At 38.9% G+C, this 22,788-nt stretch overlaps 3 protein-coding genes across 7 annotated transcripts in view; 2 read left to right on the forward strand and 1 right to left on the reverse strand.

Annotated features, from left to right (window-relative positions):
* Window positions 1–22,788, forward strand: part of LOC139939412 (apoptosis regulator R1-like) — a 62,922-nt gene that overhangs the window by 34,188 nt on the left and 5,946 nt on the right. For 4 of the 5 annotated variants that reach the window (XM_071935270.1, XM_071935268.1, XM_071935271.1 and 1 more), the window contains exons 3-4: window positions 6,111–6,254; window positions 8,393–8,556. In XM_071935270.1, coding sequence (XP_071791371.1) covers window positions 6,111–6,254; window positions 8,393–8,556 — 308 coding nt within the window. Of the gene's footprint in view, window positions 1–6,110; window positions 6,255–8,392; window positions 8,557–22,361; window positions 22,507–22,788 lie in introns of all 5 variants that reach the window. The other variant, XM_071935269.1, reaches the window with a different exon arrangement.
* On the forward strand, window positions 10,804–13,530 carry LOC139940048 (uncharacterized). Its single transcript, XM_071936249.1, has 3 exons — window positions 10,804–11,221; window positions 11,785–12,012; window positions 12,599–13,530. The coding sequence occupies exons 1-3, from the start codon at window positions 10,992–10,994 to the stop codon at window positions 12,750–12,752; spliced, it is 612 nt and encodes a 203-aa protein (XP_071792350.1). The 5' UTR covers window positions 10,804–10,991; the 3' UTR covers window positions 12,753–13,530.
* Window positions 13,550–18,084, reverse strand: LOC139940047 (uncharacterized). The gene is made up of 10 exons (XM_071936248.1): window positions 17,721–18,084; window positions 17,117–17,227; window positions 16,548–16,644; window positions 16,017–16,236; window positions 15,261–15,789; window positions 14,976–15,159; window positions 14,558–14,812; window positions 14,264–14,435; window positions 13,840–13,988; window positions 13,550–13,710 (listed from the first exon to the last, which is right to left on the reverse strand). Exons 1-10 carry the CDS (start codon window positions 18,051–18,053, stop codon window positions 13,553–13,555), a joined length of 2,208 nt encoding a protein of 735 aa, XP_071792349.1. The 5' UTR covers window positions 18,054–18,084; the 3' UTR covers window positions 13,550–13,552.

Below are 22,788 nucleotides of genomic sequence, written 5' to 3' on the forward strand. Positions count from 1 at the left end.
GTAGCGTTTTCATTACACATACATGTACCAGTTGTAACAGTTGTACCAGTGCTCTTATTTACTGTGTGCATCATGTTAACTGCATTGACAAGTTATGTGCAGTCTGTTGTAGTACACGTGTTTGAGATCAGTGAGATGCACATTTTACCAGGTTTGGTCGAGTAAGAGGTTAATGAAAAAAAATTGTTTAGCAATAATTCAATCAGGCTTGAACGTTTCATTTTTGAAAGGGCAGGGGCACCAAGGCATTTTCTACAATTATTAGTAGAGGGCTCTCTGTGAAGAAATTGTAAAGTTCCACTTGAGCATTTCAAGGGCACAAAAGCAATGCTTAGGGGGCATGGAGGCAATTGCCTTCGTTGGATATTGCCTTCATTGCCACTGTGAAGTTTCAGGCCTGATTCAATTAATAAATACTGCAGGTCATTTATAAGAAAACAATACACAAAGAACTAACTCAGGACAGTTGGTCGAGGTTCATAAAAAAAAGTTTGTAACCTTTTAGATTAGAGGTTCCCTTTTAAAGTTCTTTTTTGACCATTCCCAATGATGGTCTTTGTATCTTGAAATACAGAAAGGTTACAGCAGTAGGCGTTTGAGACTTTCGTTGTTCATTTCTGCAATTAACTTTGAAAAACTACATTTACAGTCGTACTTAAAGAAGTATTTTTCTAAATGGGATTTGATTCAGTTGACTTTTTTTCCCCGTTCATTTGTTCGTATAGCCTTAAAAGGTTGCCAGTGATATCAATTTGGCAACTTTGAGATAAAGATCGGCCAAAAGGAGGTATTGATAAGTCTGTTGAACTTTTCTTTGTAATCCCTTGTGGTAAAAGGTTTGGCTGTCGCACTCACCTAAGCCTCATAATATTGCTCTAATCATGAAGTGCTACAAAAACAAGTGAAGAAAAGGACTTTGGAAAAAAGTCGTCTTAAGAGAGAGTGAAAGATCCGGAGGAAAACAACTTGATACGTGTCATGGGATATGAATGCTTTGAAAGCAGATGTGAAGTTTGGCAAAAGGTTTTTTTGAATGCGATGGGGGGATCTGTAAACGCTTACCGGTAAACGGATCCCCAAATGGTTTGGTGATTGGCCTATAATGCGAGGTTAGAGTGAATGCACTTATTCAACAACAACGGGAAGTCACAAGGCGAGAGTTTTTTCCCGGGGAAATAATCAAAACGGGGAGAGATTGATTTCATGGTGGCTGATGATTGCCGCTATTAGGTTACGTCCATTGTTATAGGTTGTCCGAGGAGTTTAGTGGATGTAGGTAGGGGGTGATGATGACTTGAGGGAAGGGGGCGTTGAAATGTAGAGAAAAATGGGGGTGGTGTTCTTGCGTTTCTTAGAACCTTGCGACATAAAAGCTGTTTTGGGGGCAATACACGGTTTGCCCGTTCCTTTTTCACTGACTGGCCAGCAGGACCCATTTCCCTGTTGTTTCACTTATAGGCCTAATCTGACATAAACAGGAATGCCTTTTTACACTGACCTAGTCAGCTGGGCCACTTGAGTGAACTCTGAGTGGTCCTCTCATTTTGTACAGTTGGCCAGCGGACCTCTGTTTTAGGGAGAACACTGGAAAAGACTGTGTGGAGGTGTGTAAGTCCACAAAGTGTTTCAAATCCCAACATGTGTAAGTCCACAAAGTGTTTAAAATACCGACATTACATGTACAGTGTATGTGGACTGCTTTTGTTCTCGGGTCCACACTTCGGTAGCGCTGAAGCACAGAGAGACAGCTTGGGGAAAGTTTTTGATTTTGTACGATGTACTTTTAAAACTTTACAAAACTACCACGTTAAAGGTGTGTTCCATTTATAAATAGCGACAGCTAGTGGTCAGCATACCTGGATGAAATCCAACTTTCTGTTGAAAAAAGAAACACTATATTCTGTCTATGTACCAATGAAGGAATAAAAGAGAGGTGACTCAGTCTCAACGGCCGTTTAAAATCGGCAGGGATTGTGGTCGTGCGATAAGGGACCGAGCCAAAGGCAAGGTCTTTTATATGCTTGGCCACGGTCCTGAGTCAACACTCTTTTATTCCCATTTATAAATACTTTTCTGCTAAAGACATCCAAAAACCTTTAAAAGTTGAGAACAATTCTTAAAGCTTAGTGCCAGCTGCGCGCCTTGACTCTGCGTTGAATTTCATCCATGTTGAGCTCCAAGTAGCTTCTCATGTGAGTCTTGATCTTGCGCGCATTTGTTTCAAACTAACGCACAGAAGTTTTAAATTTGCGTCAGCCATAAGTGCAACCTACATTGTACATGTACCAACTTTATTTTGGATGAAATATGTGCGTTCTGCACAATTCTCTGATAGTGCCCTCTTTTGACTTACATGTAGGCCATGTTTAAACATTCCTCAAAGTGTTTATTTAGCATGTTTAAATATGGCTACATGATCTCCTCTCGACCAATCAGAATGGATTTACTGGTATAAACTGTCTCCGGTATGAATAATTAAAGTGTCTGTCCATTTTTGCTTTTTGATTGGTTGATTTCCCATGGAATTTATGGAACCCAGCTTTACTTACGATAAACAAGACTGATATCGGTGAGAAGAAATGCACAAATTTGTGGTCTACACATTCTTTTGCTCATTCTCATCAAGATAAAAAGTTGTTCTTGGAACGGGTGAGTTATTGACAAAAGTCTGTTGGTTTTGTAATCTAGTTTTGTGCTGTAGTTGTCATGGAAGGATTCAGGTATTGTTTTTAAAGACATGGATGCCTTTGGTAATGTCAAATACCAGCATTCTCACTGGGTGCTTCCCAACATTTGCATTAAATAACAAACCTGTGAAAATTTTGACTCGATTGGTTGTTGAAGTTGCGGGAGAATAATGGAAGAAAAAACACCATTTTCGCACAAGTTGTGTGCTTTCAGATGGAGGTCTCAAATTCAATTCAAATATTTCAGTGAGAAATTACTTCTTTCTCAAAAACTATGTTACTTCAGAGGGAGTCGTGTTTTATACTAGTATCAACAGCTTTAAATTACTCATTACCAAGTAAGTTTTTATGCTAATTATTTTGAGTAATGTCCACTGCCTTTCAGTGTGCATGTTAATATTCAGCCCATCAAAAATGATGCAACTGTAGGCGGGATTCCCTGACTCAGAAATCCACTGGCAGGCACATGTAAGAACTTCCACGTTGTAAAGCGTGGCTGCTCTTGAATAATTGTAGAGGATTTTGACAACTCTCCAGAAAAAATGTACATTAAGCGTAGGAAGCGAAAGGTCACTAAAGGTGTTGCATTGAATAAAGTTTGTACCCATAGGCATGAATGTGCTTTTTATTTACGAGTGATGCAATACCCAAGTCTTGTGACCTACATGTAATGGGTTTTTCCGTGATTGCAGGATGTTTTTTCTTCCGAAGATCTTTTGGTTTGAAACTTTAATCGAGATCAGGCGTGTGATTTATTAGGATTTTTTTTTATTTCAGGACTTGTAAATGGTCTCCCTCTAATCTTACAGATTTTCTTGAACAGAGGCAAAAAATTGCCACCACTGGGATGAAAAGCTGAGCCCACGTTTTGACAATGTTTTTCTTTCTGAGAGATCTTTTGCTTTGATACTTAAATGAAGATCAGGTGTGTGATTTATTAAGACTTTTTTTATTTCAGGATTTTTCAGTGGTCTCCCTGAACCTTCCAGATTTTCTTGAGGAAAACTTTTCATCACAGAGATGAAAAACTTTGCCCTTTTTTGTTGTACTATTTGAAACTTTTTTAGTAGAATGGTCAAGTTGGAACTTCGTATGTATGCGGAGAGTTTGTAAACCTCTACAATTTAACATCTTGCACTTCGGAGAAAACCTTTTGCTTTTGTAAACTGCTCGATAACCAAAAAGACGTTTGATATAAATACACAAAATAAATGCACATAATTGCACAAAACTATCTTCCATTACTCAGGATTTGAAATTTTGTGAAGAGAAAACATTCTCTGCAAAGGTTAAGTCCATCAAACCACATTCACACACGTGTCCCCATGTGGTTTATAATGCCTCCTCTCTGCAAAAGGTCAACAGTTTGTAACAAAAAACCATCTTTACAGATAAACAGATTCACCTCTTTTTGGACAGTATCACTCGCCTTATAGAGAAACACTTGACTTGCTGGCACGGTCCCCAACGGCAAGGAGTGCTCTCCTTGTGGAGATATAGTGCATAATGTATTCATGTAGCATTTATAGCAGTGATTCGTACTACACTACATGAACATAGGCCTACATGATGTGTAAACGTCTAAATTGTAATAATAGAGAGGTTTCGCAGAGTCGCGGATACGAATACGCATACAGATATCGAACCGTACGCGTTGGCGTCAAGTGAGCTTTGTAGTATTGTTTCGCAAAATTCTAACGAATACCCCCAACTTAAGGCTCAAGAGGGCGCTATTAACCAAATGGCTGCACCCATGGACAATCGCCATTTCTCTTTTTCTAAAGCATGGTGGTTAACAAATGTCCAACTACATCCATGTATGATACCTCTAATAGACCGGGTGAAAACCTGGTACATTAAAAAATAACAATCTGCTACAAAAACATGAACAAAATATACTCGTTGTTTACTTACGTGTATGGCGACAGATTCCTGTTAGAGTGACTATTCTAACTTGTGTACAACGGTTATACATACGTCACATGGACTTCAAAAAGTGATGACTTATTATGGCGTATCCGTTCACGTAAGAGTATCGGTGACTGAGCGAAACCTCTCTATTACTGGGTCCTTACCAGTATAGCACTTTAGGGCCATATCATAGCCCACTTTTTTCTGCAAAGTATTTTGAGCTACATTTTTAAATATGACACGTATAGTATGGTAGGTGCTGTGGCGAAAGTTGCTGCCAATGGACCAGGAACACAGGGGCGCACCCCTTCTCTTTTTGTTAAAGACAGTGGACACTATTGGTAATTGTCAAAGACTAGCCTTCACAGTTGGTGTATCTCAACATATGCATAAAATAACAAACCTGTGAAAATTTGGGCTCAATCGGTCATCGAAGTTGCGAGATAATAATGAAAGAAAAATAACCCTTGTCACACGAAGTTGTGTGCATTTGGATGGTTGATTTTGAGACCTCAAGTTTTAAATCTGAGGTCTCGAAATCAAATTCGTGGAAAATTACTTCGTTCTCGAAAACTATGTCACTTCAGATGGAGCCGTTTTTCACAACGTTTTATATCATCAACCTCTCCCCATTACTCGTCACCAAGAAAAGTTTTATGCTAATAATTATTTTGAGTAATTACCAATAGTGTCCACTGCCTTTAAGTGCACTGGGTTCTTATTCGTGCATAAAGGCAGTGTCGCAGCGATAACGAAAACGATAACGACACAAAGAGAATGCATTCTATTGGTTGAATTGCCTCTCGCAGAATACGCACATGCTCATTCAACCAATAGAATGCGCTCTCTTTGCATCGTGATCGTTTTCGCTATCGCTGCAGTGTGACTCGGCCTTTACACAACACATGGTTTTATGCCCAATCCAAAGGTTGCAGCAGTAATGGTTTAAAAGTGTCTTGCAAGGACACATTTTTGTCATGACCCGGACTCGAACCCACATTCTGCTGATGAGAAACTCTGCTGATCAGAAACACCACAGGTTGAGACGGTCACAATGCAGGGTTTACCCCTGTTTTTTTCTTCAGTGACTAGCCAGCAAGACCAATTGGCCTGTCATTTCACTATTAACTAATCCATACTTTATAAAATAGGGATGATTTTCTACATTGAACGACAGCCATCGCTGCTACTAAAGGGCCAGCCATACTGGTAACAAAAACGATAGCGATCACGACGCAAAGAGAACACATTCTATTGGTTGAATTGCTCCGCACAGAATACGCTCACACTAACTCAACCAATCGAGGGCGTGCCTTGTTAAACATGATCATCATCGTGTTTTGTTATCGCTGCAGTGTGACTGGGCCTTTACAGTGAAGTTGCTGGTTTTGTTTACACCAAGGTTTATTATTTTTTTTATCGAGACACTGGTTTTGTTTTCCTTACTCAACTTTTACAACAAAGTTTTTTGATTCACCTCTTGATTTTTTTCTCTTTTGTTTTGTTTTGCAGGTGAAGAAATTGAGAATAGGAATCCAGAGTTCTTTGCAGGGTGCTGTGAACAGCTTCAGATTAGTGAAACGACGGCATACGCAAAGTTTAGAGATCTCGCTGATGAGCTCTTTAAGGACCAAGAAAATGGGCAAAGGGGAACATGTAAGTAGATGATGGTCCCAACCGCAGGGCTCAAATTAACCCATAGCACCCATTGCTGTGGTGCCCTGTGCTTTTGCTGTGGTGCCCTATGCAAAGTTCAAATACAAGTTCCTTGACATTTTCCTCATAGGGGTGCCCCTTACCAGAGCAAAATTGCTGTGCCCCTTTAAGAGCGAAGTTCAAGGCTTGCAACAGACCTTTATCAGGCTGCCTCCATCTTGGTCATGTTCCTTGTATCAAATAACAGTAATGGTTGCTAATAATCACTTTGCAAATAGGAACCTGACTGTTTTGTTCTTCCAGCCTCGGTCTAGAAACATTGATAGGGAATGGGAGAAATTCAAGATGGCTGTACCATGATAAAGGCCTATTGAGGTTCACATGTGTTTTTTCAAATACTTAAGTTTTAAAAACCAGTTAATGGTTTTAATACAAAATTTGATTATACTGTTGTGAAAGTAAAAGTTGATAAAATTGTTTGAAAGTGAAATCAATTTGACAATTCAAGGAAAGAAAACTTGAGGAGAAGACCTGAGTTGTTTTTCTTGTTTCTGGTGAATGATTAAGAAAGTCTGTCCAATTGACATTCATGTTATCATAAAACCTACATGTACTGTATGTAATGATTGCATGTACATTGTATTCGAGCGTTATTTAGAAAAGATTTGGTTGTTCCAATTATCATTAATAGAACTCATGGTTTATAGCCTTCATTTGTCTGGCAACAAGTAATTCCTTGTCATACAGTGTAAGTGTTTGCCATGGATAGATGTTGAAACTGTGTGCCCAGTAGCTCCGCTTTGTACGAGTACATAAATTTATTATTTAGAAACATTAAATTTTATTTACTTAGTGCATCGCTGCTCTATTACATCTGGCCTTTTACCATTGTTTAGTTTACACGAAGGTAAACATGTATCTTGTATACGTGTACGTGTGTAGGTGTGTATACAACAGGAAACACTTTCGTCCAGCAATTTTGCGTCTTGCAAAGTATCAAGTTTTGTTCCCACTGAATGCTACATATTGAGTTGGCTAATGATGAATTTGAGAAGCAGCTGACACACTGACACATGCTGTGCTGCATTTTGCTATGCTGCTACAGTAGTTGTGAATCTTTTCTCGCCTTTCACCAGTGGGACCCTGGTTCGAATCACGCCGGGGCACAACATAGATTGGGTTTTCAGTCCCTACATGTACTTGTACCTGGCTGAGTGGGTTTTCCTTGGTATCAGTCTCTGGGGTTTTCTTTCCACATCTAAAACTGAAACTTCCTTCATAAGCCTTTTTGAGGTATGGCGGACGTGATTAGAGTGTACTGTTTGGTTTGGGTGTATACACACAAATTTACCCAAACCTTATAGTGTTGTAGCATTGTGTCCGCCATATCTCAAAAAGGCTTATTGTCTTCGCTCCATTGGGTTCCTGGCTAGTACAGTGATTAAGTTCCCTATAAGTGATTAAGTCCTTGGCTTCACATCCAGAATAAAATGAAACAAAATGAAATGAACGAAGCTGTACATTGCAAATCATCTCTAAAGAAAACCATTATCACTAAACTCTTCTCCTTCTAAAGGATTGGGGTACTCTTTGTAACCAAAAACACAATGTCCACAGATTTACTTGAAACTTACACTGTTTGAAGATATGACTAGTAGAAAGCTTACCTTAAAATATTACTTGCTGAGGTGCTGTATAGTTTTTGAGGAACGAGTAAAACAATGTCACATTTCTTAGTGCTGCTAACTGTAAGCACACAAAAAGGCATGCTAACCTTCCGGTGCTTACCGCATCAAAATAAATGACGTCACAATGCAAATCCACTGTAAACACGCAACATGGCCGCCCATTTTTTCTGCTAACCTTTGAAATACGCTAAGGCTTAAGCAAATTTTTCTGCTACAGTAAGCATGCAAATTTGCTTACCATTAAGCAGCGCTATGAAATTGGGCCCTGGGTTTGCTCATCTTGAGGTTGCTGTACAAAAGCCTGCCCCAAAACCATTCCACCCAACAACTGTCTCTATAGTCTGAGGAGTTTAAATGTAAGCGGTAACTTGTGACTAAGCAAGTCATTGTACCAGACTTTATTCAAATCTAACTCCCAAAATGGCTTATTTCAAACATCTATATTCACAGGTATGTCATGGGGTAGGATAGCAGCTTTTATCACATTCAGCGGTAGGTTAGCTCTTCATTGTGCGTCGAATAACATGGAGTCGCTAGTACCAAGCGTCATCGGCTGGACGGCCAGGTATATCGACACCAAGCTAGTCTCGTGGATGAATGAGCATCAAGGCTGGGTAAGATCACTTGTGGATGTTGGCAGGAGCAGAGAATCAGGGGTTGATTTCACAAAGGTAGTCCTAACTTAGGACTAGTCCTAACTTAGGACTAGTCCTAGGACTCTTTAGGAGTTATTAAAAACTGAAGGCTGGTCCTAAGTTAGGGCGAGTATTATGTCCTAACTCAAGATGAGACTATTAACTCTTTCTGAAATCCATCCAAGGCCTCGGTCTGGTTGTTGAAAGAGGCACTGTTGGGGTGGGGTGGGAGGGGTGGGTGTTGGCTGGTAGTGGCATTTATAGTCTGGCCGGGAACTCCAAGAAAAGGCCTTCAATGTTCTTGTACAAGTACTTGACTGAACCTGAAGAATTTTTTTTAAATACCGAAAAGTATTTCTTTCTTTGTTCATATGTATGCTGAACTTTTAAGAGATTTGGAAGACAAAAGCTTATGAATACACACATAAAGTAAGTTTTCAGAGGGTGATGCGAGATAAGGTTCATTGAAATATTTCTCAACGTGCGTTGTCGACAGATTGTTGATTCACAAAGATTTGATTGCAAATGAAGTTCAAAACAACCGATCCTCAAATCACGAATCCATAAAAATGGTTGTTGACGGTAAAAGTATAATTTAGGGCAGAAATTAAGGGATAAAATCATTCCAAAATCTAATTTTACGAACTTCACTTCACGTAAGTTACAAAACCTGCGGGTGATCCAAACTTTTTTTCTGACTCGCCCGGCCAGCGATTGAAAACAAAAGTTAAGGGAAACCCCTGTACATAGTTAAAACGTATAGCGAATCCTGCCATATCTCCATTGAGGGAGGAGGGCCCCATCAAGGCAAAGGTGCATAGATATCCCCTTTGGGATAGTGCCAATGACAAATCTATCCCTAAGAATGTTTTATAAGTCTCTAGTCTGTAGAGGTCATTTAACCTCAATTTGTCAAAAATAGTTTCACCGGGAAGAGCAAGTCCTCATGGACTAATTCGGGCTGGTTATCAAAGTTATTTCCGACAGTCAGATATGTATCGGTAACATTCCCCCAAATGTTATGCATAAATTCATGGTGATGCATAGAGGCTCATGCTTGTAAACCTACTTAAGATATTTTGAATTATTTAAATCGGTGATTTCTAGGAAAATGACAAATCTCCGACTCCAATCGTCTCTTTTTGTTGCTGTTTGAATTGAAGGGGATAGTATCGCTTGTTAGGGATTTGTTTGGCCGGCAACTATTTTTAAATAATTGCTAAAGATGCACCGCACCTTGGCTTCCAGTCTATGACACCTTATTGCTTTTAAAAGAGTAAACAAAATGTTTATTTCATGCATTGCATGTTATGATTTCAGCATAACCCAACATACCTGTGTTATAACGTTTGTGTTCAAACTTACTGTATTTGTTTGTTTGTTTAAAGGCAGTGGACACTATTGGTAATTACTCAAAATAATTACTAGCATAAAACCTCACTTGGTGACGAGTAATGGGGAGAGATTGATGGTATAACACATTGTGAGAAACAGCTCCCTCTGAAGTGCCATAGTTTTCGAGAAAGAAGTAATTTTCCACGAATTTGATGTCGAGACCTCAAGTTTAGAACTTGAGGTCTCGAAATCAACCATCTAAACGCACACAACTTTGTGTGACAAGGGTGTTTTCTTCTTTAATTATTATCTCGCAACTTTGATGACCGATTGAGCTCAAATTTTCACAGGTTAGTTATTTTATGCACATGTTGAGATACACCAACTGTGAAGACTAGTCTTTGACAATTACCAATAGTGTCCACTGGCTTTAATTGTTCATTTATTTATTTACTTTTTAAGGGGGGGGGGGGTGTTGAAAGTGTTAAAGAGACACGTTGTGTCTGATACACCTGTACCTCGTGAACTAACAAGGTACGCCATTTTTTGGAGTCATGTTTTTGACTCCATAAAATGGCCAACCGCATTTAGTTCGCAAAGTAAAAAGCAAACCCAGCAATTTCGAGGCATGTTTGTGCACGGATCATTGTATTCTACTTTTAAAACATCTTTCTAACCATATCGATTCATAACAAACGATTTGAAATGCTTTCATGGACCAACTTGACCGATCCAAGGCAACGTGTCCCTTTAAAGGTTATGAGAATTAACTACTTTGATTGGTGTTATTAAATAGCTAGATATTAATAAACAACAAATCCAATTTTTTTATATTTTTTTAGCCCTCCCTTGTATTTTTTATTGAATTAAATTGAATTAATATGTAGCGCTTCTGGAACGCCCACTAAAAATAGACCGTAGCTCATGAATAAGTGACGTCATCGCCGTGACGTCACTTGGGGAACGAAGAGCAACCACCGGTCCACACTCGACCTTCGCGTTGTGCACGACCGACCCACGCTGACTCCACTCTACTACACATCGCGCAATCAACGACTTACAGAAAAATTATCAACAAAATGGATTCCGACAGCGAAGTTTCCAGCGATTTATTTTCTGAATCATCGGGATCATCATCGGGCGATGGTATCACTGAAGATGAAGTAGGAGAAGTCGGGGGAGTCCGTGCTATGCAGCCGTATATGTACGAGCCAGAACGTGGCTCCGATAGCGACAGTGACAATGATGTTCCCCCGGCAGTGCGGGACGACGACGACGACATCGAAAACAGACTGGGAAACTCCCAATGGTGTGTAAATTGTATTTTGTTTTAGCGCTAAATTTTGTTGTTATACTTTTGCTACGAATTATACTGATTTTATAAGATAAGAAGGATTCAAAACACATATACTAGAACAAAACCTGGCAGCTGTTACACAATCATATCGCAACTGGTTAAGGGCATAGCAACCCACTTGGATTGGACTGACAACACGTAGATACGGTGGTATCTCATTCATGTCGCCTTCATAATTTATACAAAGCTAATATTTACTCGTGGGGATTTTCATGGAAATTGGCAAACTTTAGGAAGACGGTTTGTTTATTTATTATATATTTTCTTCTCCCTGGTTTCCTTCTTCACTTGATGATAATGTTATTTCTTTCCAAACCGTCAATATTTTGGCATACCAGACCTTTTGTTTGGTCAATTCAAATGACGAAACAATACATTTTGACTGTTGTTCATAAGACAAAATCCCTAATAATCCTTTTTGGTAGCATTTATTTTTGCACAAACCAAAAAACACTTGATGGAATAGACCAAGATAAACCTATTAAATAATAATTTATTTCAATCAATATCAACAGGTGCCTGTGTGGATGCTGTGTGGCAATGCCAACAGTCAAGGAGAGCATTTGCTGCAAGGAGGTTGAAAGGGTTGTTGCCAAGATGGATGAATTTGTCTTGGATGTCGATTGTATAACCGAGCACCCAGGTTTTTCGGCAGTTTGCCTTAATTTATGGGTTTTGGAAACCGCATTATGGGAATACAATCAGGCTTATAATCCACCGGAGCAGGAAGTAACTCAAAATCAGTAAGTTTGACAATGATTAATTGAATACTAGTGATCGGTTGCATTTCCATCTACTTGAAGAGTAATGTTTATGTAAGAGTTAACTACTATTTATTTTAAATCATGGTTTTATTTTCAAATCATTGCTCAGTCCTCCGTTTCGCAATGTACATGTACATGTCGACAACGCTCAGTTCACTTGTCAAGTTTTTATGAAGAGGTAGTTTTGATGAAACTGTTCACTGCAAAGTTTAATCAAAGCTAACTCATCAAATATGATTTATTAATTTTGGTTTTTACCCATACACCGATGTGTGTTAGCACTGTATACTCAGTACTTTCCCGAGTCGTGTGAAAAAATATCACAGGCATGTTACTCGGGTGGGATTCGAACCCACGACCCTTGCAGTTCTAGAGCAGTGTCTTACCAACTAGACTACCGAGGTTGCCCGGCAGTTAGAGGCAGTTCGAATCCTATGTTTTGGCAGCGGGTACCGCAACGATATAATAGATGTTAAATTTGCATCGGGGATAAAGAATATTAATCAAATATGATTTACCAAAAACTTAACTCAATTTTCTGTATATTTCCTTTGCTTTTACACAGAAAAAATCGTCATGCTGCCTACAGACAGTTGGTACGCTGGATATGGCACTTCTTGGGGAAGGAAGTGAGAGTGCCATTGCCGTCCTGTGCGGTGAACAGGATCCGGCAAGCCTTTCCATCAGACGTTTACAAAGGTTTTAAAGAAATTGAGTAGTTTAATTTTAACAAACCAGAGGCAAACATGTCACTACACTGTACATGTGTAGATTGAAACAAAATAAGAAACTTAATAACTTAAAATGGATACTCATTCATGTGATTCATCTGGAATTACCATGTAGGCCTTTTATTTCAATTCCCGGAGAAGGGTACAGCTGACAAACGGACAGATCCTCGCTAGGTGTTATCTTATAATAAGTTTGGGGACTTTGGGGTCAAATGTGACCATTGTCCAAGTCCAAACCTAATAAATTTCTTTACTACTAAAATTAAATGCCAACAGTTTGTCCAACTTGTATTTTATTTATGGCACTGTCATTCATGTCTAAACTAGGGTTCACATAACTTCCCGTCAGTAAAGAAGTCTCCCCCTAACAAAATTCCTCAAATTTGAGCCTCAATGAAGAAATAATATTGAGCACCAAATGAAAGACAAGTACACGAATAGTACAAATGATTCTTGAGTCTTTTGTTAAAGTTATGTTTCTGCACTTGTCATTGATGCACTTAAAACAAGATGAAACTGGGAATTGTATGCAAGCTAATGCCTCGATAACAACACCCCATCAGTCAAACAAACTGGTCAGAGCTTTGTACTGAGAGAGCTGCAACACAGGGGGACAAGTTGTCTTTGATCACATTTATTATTCAAAATGAAGCACAACCAAGTGTGCAGTCTCTAGTCTGGCAGCCTGCAATGTGCATGTAAATGGGAAGGTTTCGAATACAAAATTTCAATACAGAGCTTTGTAGTTTGTATCACAAAATGGTGCAACACAATGCAGTGTTTCTAATCTAGAGAAGGTTAAACCTGGTTCTGTGCCGAGAAATTAACTCGTCCTTGGGAGGAAACTTGTACACACTGCATAGTGTCGGAGGTGGTTTCTTCATGAGTTCTCTTGACGAGGTTTTCACTCTACGTACTACTTCCGCCATCAACTCGTCTACATAGCCTGCACATAAATCGAACAAGAATGGTTTTGATTTATTACAAATGTTTAATTTTTTACAGTGAAACAACTCGTTCTCAGGGTTCCTCATAGCCAAAATATTCCTGAGTCAAACAAGAGTCTTTTTCTTACCATATTTACAGGGTTCTTTCACTGCCTTCACAGTCGCACTCCCTTTCTTGTACTTCGGTTTGTTGAGTTGGTATCTTAGATTCCCTGCCCTTGTTTTTGCCTGTGCGCTGTCACTAATCTCATTATAATGAAGAGCAGTCATCTGTAACCTTTCAAAAACAAATACAATTTTAAAAGGTTAGAAATAATAATATTATGTTTACCAACAATAGGCATTATTCAAGGGCTGACAAGTTTCATTAAAAATAGGTGAAAACAGAGCGAAAAAGGTTAAAATGTCATTGAAGCATGACATGTATAAAAACGGGCCAGATCGACATTCACATACTGTTTTGCAACCAACAATGCAACAATACATGAAGACATTTGGGGCTGTTTTAATCTCGTTTTACCCTACACATGAACTGTTTGTCGCCAAACTAACCTGCAGGTCATCCCATGATATGTGTACGCATTCATCTTGGGTGCAAAGTAGTTTAGAACGCTGTGGAAGGATTCCAGCGATGATGTCTGCCTTGTTGTTGACATCATCTTGATATCGTTAAGAAGCATCGTCTTGGTCAGGATACTCGTCAACTTTTCGGTCGCTAGTGTACCTTCAGTTAAAACAACAAGATTATGTTATAGCATTACAAATAATTGTACTGTTCTCTGCTGCAGGAGAATGCCTGTGGTCCTCAGTTATATTAAAGTAGCGAATAAAGAGAAGTGTACTTACTTGGCTTCATATATTTTTTTTTGCGATCGCCATCCAGAATGTCGTGCTCACAGTTAGGATACAATTCTGAATGGCCATGGTGAACTCCCTGAATGTGGTTTACTATCGAGAGCCATTTGGCGGCACGCAGTGCCGACTGGTCATCTGTGGTGCTGGATGCGCACCAGTAAATATGGTGGTTTAAACTCTTGGACCATTCAGTCACCGCCCCACAGTTCTTCACCTTTGAAAGTTTATCCACTTTCTTCTTCAATCCTGTGAGAACAGATTTTAAAAAAAAGTGGTATTTAAAGAGGGCCACTGTGAACTTGAAAAGTTTTCCAAAAGTATCTGATATGCCAAAATCCATGAGCATAATCATCTATCGCTTGGCACCATAAAATCTGTCTATTACAATCAATGAACTGTTCAAGCTTACCTTTGGCGATGTGCCACACGTCAAACATGTGGCTGATGTCAGTTTTCTCCCGCACATATTTCGCAAGCTGCCTGTGCCTGTCTGATACCAGCTTACTAACAACTAGCCCACTGGTGTTGAGCTTCTCTAGAGTTCGTTTGAAGCCTTCTAACTCCATATGGTAGCTCCCTTTCACTTCGTTGCTCTGAATAAAAAGTAAGAACAATACCATGAATAAAAATAAACGGGAGTTACAAACTTTACTTTGCTAACTTGCACACAAACATGAAGTAATTGTTTATTTACCTGTACCAGTTGGATATCAAGAATCTTGTTCCGTTCGAGATCAAGGGCTGTGTATGATCCATACTTAGCGCTGTGTCCAGGGCTGTCTGCCCTACCATCCCCTCCAATAACCAGAGGGTCACCCTCTGCCGCAATTTCCATTATCAGTCTTCTCTGCTTACTGACAAATACTGCATTCACAGCCGGAAGCAGGAACTGCTTCTGATGCTTAAAGAAGTTTCGTTGCGTCATGGTAGCAACACCCATATGTCGGAGCACACGAAAAGTCTGTGCTACTGTTCCACCTGCAAACAAGATGGATGCTGAGAGAAGGATGTTCCCAGCCGGTGTATTGTTTAACCAGGGCTGGCTATCCCAGGTGGTTATGTCGTCACATATCTCACAGGACTGCCGAACCCTTAACATCCCTCCTTTCCTAGAGCTCTTCATTGTCACCAAATAACCACCACAGGAAATGCATCTGTTGAACAACTTCATCAGCTGACTTTCAAACACAATGAACTTTCTCTCCTTGTGGATATTACTGGAGCTGTGAAATGAAACAAAGACATGACAATCACTTTAAATCGCTGTCTGTTTTTATGTTGGTGTAAAAATAAAAATAAATAAATAAAAATAAATAAAGAAAGGAAATAAGAAATACAATAAAATTCTCATTAATTTTGTGTTACAAAAATCAAGTTGTACAAATTTGGTTCCCAGTTAATTTGCATTTAAAATTCTTAAAAGGAAGAAAAATCATGTAGTGATCCGTACCCTTCATTATTGTGAGTGGAACTTGAACCATCCGAGTCTGACGATGGACTATCATAACAGGGCTGGTATTCTGGATCTCTCCCATCATCATCATTGCTGCTGTCTGAACTGGACTCCTGAGTTGGGACATCATCAAGAAGTTTACAGATGACTCCACATGAGACAGTTCTTGGCTGAGCCTGGATCCCCGTACAATGCATGTGAGCAGATGCTTGCACCACTAAAAAAAAATGCATTGAAACTTATTGAGCCAAAACATTGATACATTGGTCAGTAAATTTTCAGTCATACAAATAATTGGATCCAACGTATTATCAAGCCTCAGTAATCATGATTGTTAATATGGATTTCCTTAATGACAAATTCCCTAAGAAAACAGCACCTCAAACACGGTAAATTTTGTGAGCTGTGCTAACTTACTCCGTAGTTTATGGGAAACATGTTTCAAGGTGCCACAAGCTTATCGGGAGACTATCATGCAAATTAAACTGAAAAAAATAAATTAAAAAATAAGTGAATAAAAATAGTTACATTTTACTCTTGTAGGGAGACGGGTTTGAGTTGCAACGTGTGTGGTGCATGGTGTTGTCTGGCATTGTACGGATACACTGTGTGAAGCTGAAGCCACCTAAAAGAAAAAGATTGGAAATCAAGAAATCACATTCAATGTAGGAAGATGTTTTAGTTGTTGGTAAAAAAAAAAGGAACATGATATAAAAAATAAAAAAAGTGTGCAATTGTTTAACCCCAAAAATTATTTGCAATATTTTTCAAACAGATTATTATAAATTCAAGTTTTTGATTAATCCTGTTTAAAAATATTCTCATTCCATAAATTGTTTAATGCAGAATGCCAACATTTGTCCCACTTACCGAGTTATTTTCGTTATTTGATTGCTTCCTCTTTCATTGTATTGTTTCAATTTAGCCTTAGCTACAATCATGTACATTATTGTAATAAACAAGGTTCATAGTATATTATCAACAACAAACATCCACGGAATAAGTAAATGTGCAAGTCTTGGCAGCTGTATGATAGATGAGATATGTAGTCTAGTCAAATGTACAGAGTATAGCATTCTTTCAGCAGGTATACTTACATGATCAATTTCTCCATAACTTTGATCTGAATCCATGTCCTGATCTGTGGAAGTGGATGAGCTGCATGCTGACGTGGACTCGGCAACAGGACTGAGCAACTCTTTCAGGAGCTGAAATTAAATAATGATTTTATGATTACTGGGCTGCAAAGTCAGTGTGAAGTTATGTAGCCAACAACCAGCAAAAAGATGTGCTGAAAGCTACTTCAACCTTCTAGATGTATTTTATTTGTACTATTTAATTATCAGGTTGGAAATAAAAACTACTATGGGTGGTGCGGTTATTTTTATTATTTTTTTTTTATTTCTTGCATCCTATAAATTATTTACCCCCAATCAATTAAAAAAAAAATAACAGTTTCATCAAATCAATTAGTTTTCAATCATTAGTTTCAAGGTCTGGTTGACATTTCCAACAAACTAAGCGAATTGTGTGCGACTAAATCTCACGTAAAACCCCGAGCAAGTGACAAAAATTATACTAAAAATACCACAAAAAAACACCGACCACTCTCGCGCGGTACCTGCACGTTGGAGCGCGAAACACTGTGCATTATAATATAGTAGTATGGTGGTACTGTCTACGTTTCACACACAAATTTACCTTAACTTTCTCCCGTTTCTGGATCCCTTTCCGATGCTTCTTTTTGACTGGAGACTTCTCGGTTGCTCTGAATATGGTGGGGATGGCCTCTGGCTTCAAAAAGCGTTTCCTTTTTAGACCAAATTCTTGGTGGAGTCCACCCTCGAAGCATTCTGGCGTGAAGTGTGAGCAACATAGTGTGCTATGTTCAGTAGGCCCCTGCCACTTCGCACGAGTGAGACGAACTTTTTTGGCCCAGATTCGTCTTATTTTGGGATCAAGTGGAAATTTGTGCAGACTCACTCCAGCAGAAGTGGTGTTGCTGCACCCAGCAGCAACACATCTTTTGGTCATGCCAAAAGAAAGGCTCAAAATCGAGTTAAAAATCGAAAATCGTGGTATGATAAATCGTGGTATGATAACTGAAACTGTGAGAGACGACGATGGTGCGACGCGGCATGCATGCATGCACGTAAAAACACACACCACCAGCGGATGGATAAATATAACTTTGTATTTATATCGTGTGTTTGTTGTGTTTCTTATAACTATATTAAAATAATCTGTATATATATATATTCATTGTTACAGTCATTATTACTTTCCGAGGTAAGTACAAAAAAAATATAGCTGCAATCACAATTAACAGACCGCACCATGAACAAGCATATCACTGCCGTCTTTCCTGTGTTGGGCAAAGGTTTGTTTACATTCAGGCAGCAGTCTCTTCGTTCCCCAAGTGACGTCACAGCGATGACGTCACTTATTCATGAGCTACGGTCTATTTTTAGTGGGCGTTCCAGAAGCGCTACATTTTAATTCAATTTAATTCAATAAAAAATACAAAGGAGGGCTAAAAAAAAAAAAAAAAATCGGATTTGTTGTTTATTAATATCTAGCTATTTAATAACACCGATCAAAGTAGTTAATTCTCATAACCTTTAATGTGGACAATTAGCAATACAAGTGCGCCCTCTCTGAAAAGGTTCGCATTGTCTCACAACGCCCCTCTTTAGCAATGATTGCTCATTTTTGGTTTGCAAAGCAGCAGCGAGGTTGTTATTTTCTGTGTCTACATTGTATGGCATAAGATTGTATTTTGTTTGCGAGGCCGGTTAATGCTTCTAATATTTGTGTAGGCCATTTAGAGGTCCCAGCCTGTGCAGTGCTGAGCTGAGCTGTTAGTGTGGTTGGTTTTTAGTCAACCTATTGGGGGCAATAGCCTGTCCAGGGTCAACTGCAGAGGGCGCTCGTCATTGTGAAACGGCTAGATTCGAATGCATGAAAAGCTCCCTTAAATGTGTATTCTAAGTTTTGTTATTTTAACTGTGCTGTACCACTACCCTTGACTGCACCATACTATTTTCTTGATCTTTACATACTACAATCCCGGCCAAAATGCTTGGGCCACCCTTTCCTAACGTTGTATACAACGATTCCCTGTGCACTTCCCATTCACATTCAAAACATTTGTCCCCCGCCCCCCGCTCAATGTTGACTGTAACTCGGAACACAACTCAGAACACAAATAGCAAAACACAACTCAGAACACAATCAGCAGAACACAACTCAGAACACAATCAGCAAAACACAACTCAGAACACAATCAGCAATTGGAACCAACATTGAAAGGGGGCAGGGGGGCCCAACGAGATATGGACGGGATTGTAGATAGACACCATGTTGCCACAATTGCTATCTGTTTCCATACAGTCGCACTCTTGTCTCACAGTAGAGAATTGATTTATTTCTGGTCCATATTAGTTTCGGGTTTGTGCGCTGTCATATTGAATGAAAACAATGTGGTTGAAGCTTAAAGGAACACATGGCCTTGGATCGGACGAGTTGGTCTATAAAAAGTGCTTGTAAATGTTTGATATAAAATGTTTTATGGTTAGAAAGATGTTGTAAAAGTATAATACAATGATCTACACAAATATGCCTCGAAATTACATGGTTTTCCTTTTACCTCGTCGACTAACACGGTCGGCCATTTATGGGAGTCAAATTTTTGACTCCCATAAATGGCGACCATGTTAGTTCGCAAAGTAAAAAGAAAATCACGCAATTTCAAAGCAAATTTGTGTGGATCATTATATTCTACTTTTGAATTATCTATCTAAACATATATGCATTTCATAACAAACAGTTTCAAACGCTTTTCAACGACCAACTCGTCCCATCCAAGGCAACGTGTTCCTTTAATGTACCTTCCCGTGCCTTATTTTAACAATATTGCTTGTGCTGTGGAAAAACATGATTGAAAAAGAAACACCTTTTTTTTGTTGGAGAACATTTTTGTTGAAAATCCAGCATACAAATGTTATGTTAATAGCGTTAGGGAGGATCGTGCAAAGTTAAATAGGCAGTAACTGGAGTTAGCAAAGCGTTTTAAAATAGGGGTTGTGCAAGGTTACCCGAGTTTCAATTTTGAGTTACTTTGAGTTACTTTGAGTTACATACATGTACTGCTTGTTTAGGCCAAATTTAAAAAAATACCAGTTGATCGTCCGGATTTTTCAACAACAAAAAGGATGAGGGCCTTTTTATGTGTTAATATTTTTTTTTCAAGATGGCCGCTAAGTATTTCAAATCAAACGGGCCACCAATTCTTCAGTTTAAACCCATTGCAAACTTCTTTTATACCTATTTGTTGCGTGAGGACCTGTGTTAACACTATTAACAGGGTCGGATTCTAAAAAGATTTGCTGGTAGGCATTCACTATTATTGTTTTATGAAACAGACGGTTACACGTATTCGAGAGCATCACGTTAGATTCGGGAAAAGCTCCTAGGCCAGTCCTTTTGAAAAGATGGATTTAAATAAAATAAAATAAAAAATATAAAAAACCCAAAAGGATGCGGGCGGGAAAGATCAACTGTTATTTATTTTTATTTGGCCTTAATTCTGCCTGTTACTCCTTTATCTCAAGGATTCTTTTTTTCCCTGCTTTTGGAAATTTATATCTTATACCTTCACGTTAATGTGGAAGTTGCAAGTTCCTCCTCACTGTTGGTCAGTTGATTCCTTTGTGACGAATTCCTCTCTGAGGCGCAACCACAAGAAAGAAAAACTTTTGAGGTAGCATTGACTAGCTACATGTACCTGTCAATCTCGGTGGTCTAGTTGGTTGACACTGCTCTAGAGGTGCATGTACACATATGTAGGTCGTGGGTTTGAATCAGAAAATGCTACGCCACAAAGTTTTCTTTAACAGACATTAAATTTGCCATTTCTTCGCAATTTTAAATTGGGGGGTTTCATCCAACATTTTAAAAATGCACTCATCATCTCACATACATGTATTGTATCTTGAGTCCAACAAGTCACAGTGCTAGTCGCTTTTATGAGTTCTTTGGTCTCATTATCAGAAAGATATACTAACATTAATAAAAATGGGAGTTCCCGACCAGTTAATTCTAACATTGCCACAGTGTTTCAACATACGTTCAATAGCTGTAGGCAAAAGTAGCTCATAACCCGAGATGGCCAGCTTGCTTTAACTAGACTAGATGCAATTTTAAAAAGCACTGTAATATTTAGCCAGCCTTTCTGGCCCAGTTATTTGAGAATACAACTCTGGCCCAGTTGTTTGAGAATACAAGCATTGCTGGTTGCTCGTCTGGCGCTCTTTAATTTTAATCAATTTATCAATTCTGGAAAGAAGACAAAAACAACAAAAAGCATCAGGAAACTTGCAACGATGATTGCATGCACATTGACATAAATACTGGAGGCATGCCCGAATTCCTAGCTACACTTGCAACACGAAATATGTGAGGAATTTTAAGGGCGTGTATTTTTTTAGCTATTACGGTGGTGGTTGTAGGCTTACATTACTTCTTTTTTTTCCCTTTCTTTTCTTTTCCTTTCTTTTCTTTTTCATTTGGGATTCACATGAAATATGTAACCAGGCTGTCAGATAGTGTGAAGTACATATAAAACACATGTACCCCATGACCTATTTTAGAGAGGCTGTCGTTTTTTTGGATTTTCTTGAATTAATGACAGATTCAATTTGATGAACTTATGTTTGTTTTACAGTGTACATGTAGTTCAAATGAATTTTGTGGCTAACAATGCCTTTCAACATGACACAAATGTATTATTGATGGAGACACTTATTTTTGTTAAATGCATACAGTTTTATGGGATAGGGAAAAGGGATGCTTTTAACACTGAACTAGCCAGGTGGACTACTTAGAGTGAAGTTTGACTAGTCGTTGGGTGTTTTAACTGCAATTGGCCAGTGGACCACAGTTAAAGGACATACATAAAGCAATTCTTTTTCACTAACCAGGTCCCAGTTTCAAAGCTCTGCTTATCACCAAATTCTGAACAATATGATCACCATTCTCCACTTATGTGCAAGAGCTGAATTTCTACTCTAACCAGCTAGCTGTGTACATATGTAAGTGACGACTGCCTGGAAACATGGAGTAACACACACACAACACCAAAAACCCCTGCTAACCCGTGAGATATGCTTGACTTAAGCGCAGTGTTCCCTGCTTCGGTAAGCGCAGATTCTATGCTTAGGGTAAGCAGAGCCATGAAATTGGCCCTACGGCATTTTGGAAAACCTTTATACTTACCTTTTTTCTCTATCCCCTTTTCTTTACCTTTTTTATTCAACACCTTCCTCTTGCCGCGACGACCAGGACGGATTTGCAAAATTCTTTGACGATGACAAAGCGAGGGAGAAGGCGTTGCGAGATACCGTCACGGATATCGTGACGTCTGTGTGCCAATTTGCGGTGTTTGGGGCTGGACTTGCAGCGTTAGCATGCCTCCTGAAGAGATAGGGTACTAATGATTGCTTCATTAACAATAAAATGAATGGTGTTGTCAAGGGTATTTTGTACTGTTATGTCAGATGTTATTTTAGTGTTATGGTTTCTGTACTTGTGTATGAAATTTTAGTAGTGTTTTTGTTTAGTTAATTCATGTTAGTTAGTTTTGTAAAACTGTAGTACTTTACTCATTAATCAGTTGGGTCATCCTCCCAAATTATTTTAATTTTTTTATGAATGTTGTGATTGTACGTAATTTGTTGTTAAAGGAACACGTTGCCTTGGATCGGTCGAG

This window comes from Asterias amurensis, chromosome 7 (genome assembly GCF_032118995.1).
Source record: "Asterias amurensis chromosome 7, ASM3211899v1".
In the NCBI taxonomy this organism is placed as follows: Eukaryota; Metazoa; Echinodermata; class Asteroidea; order Forcipulatida; family Asteriidae; genus Asterias; species Asterias amurensis.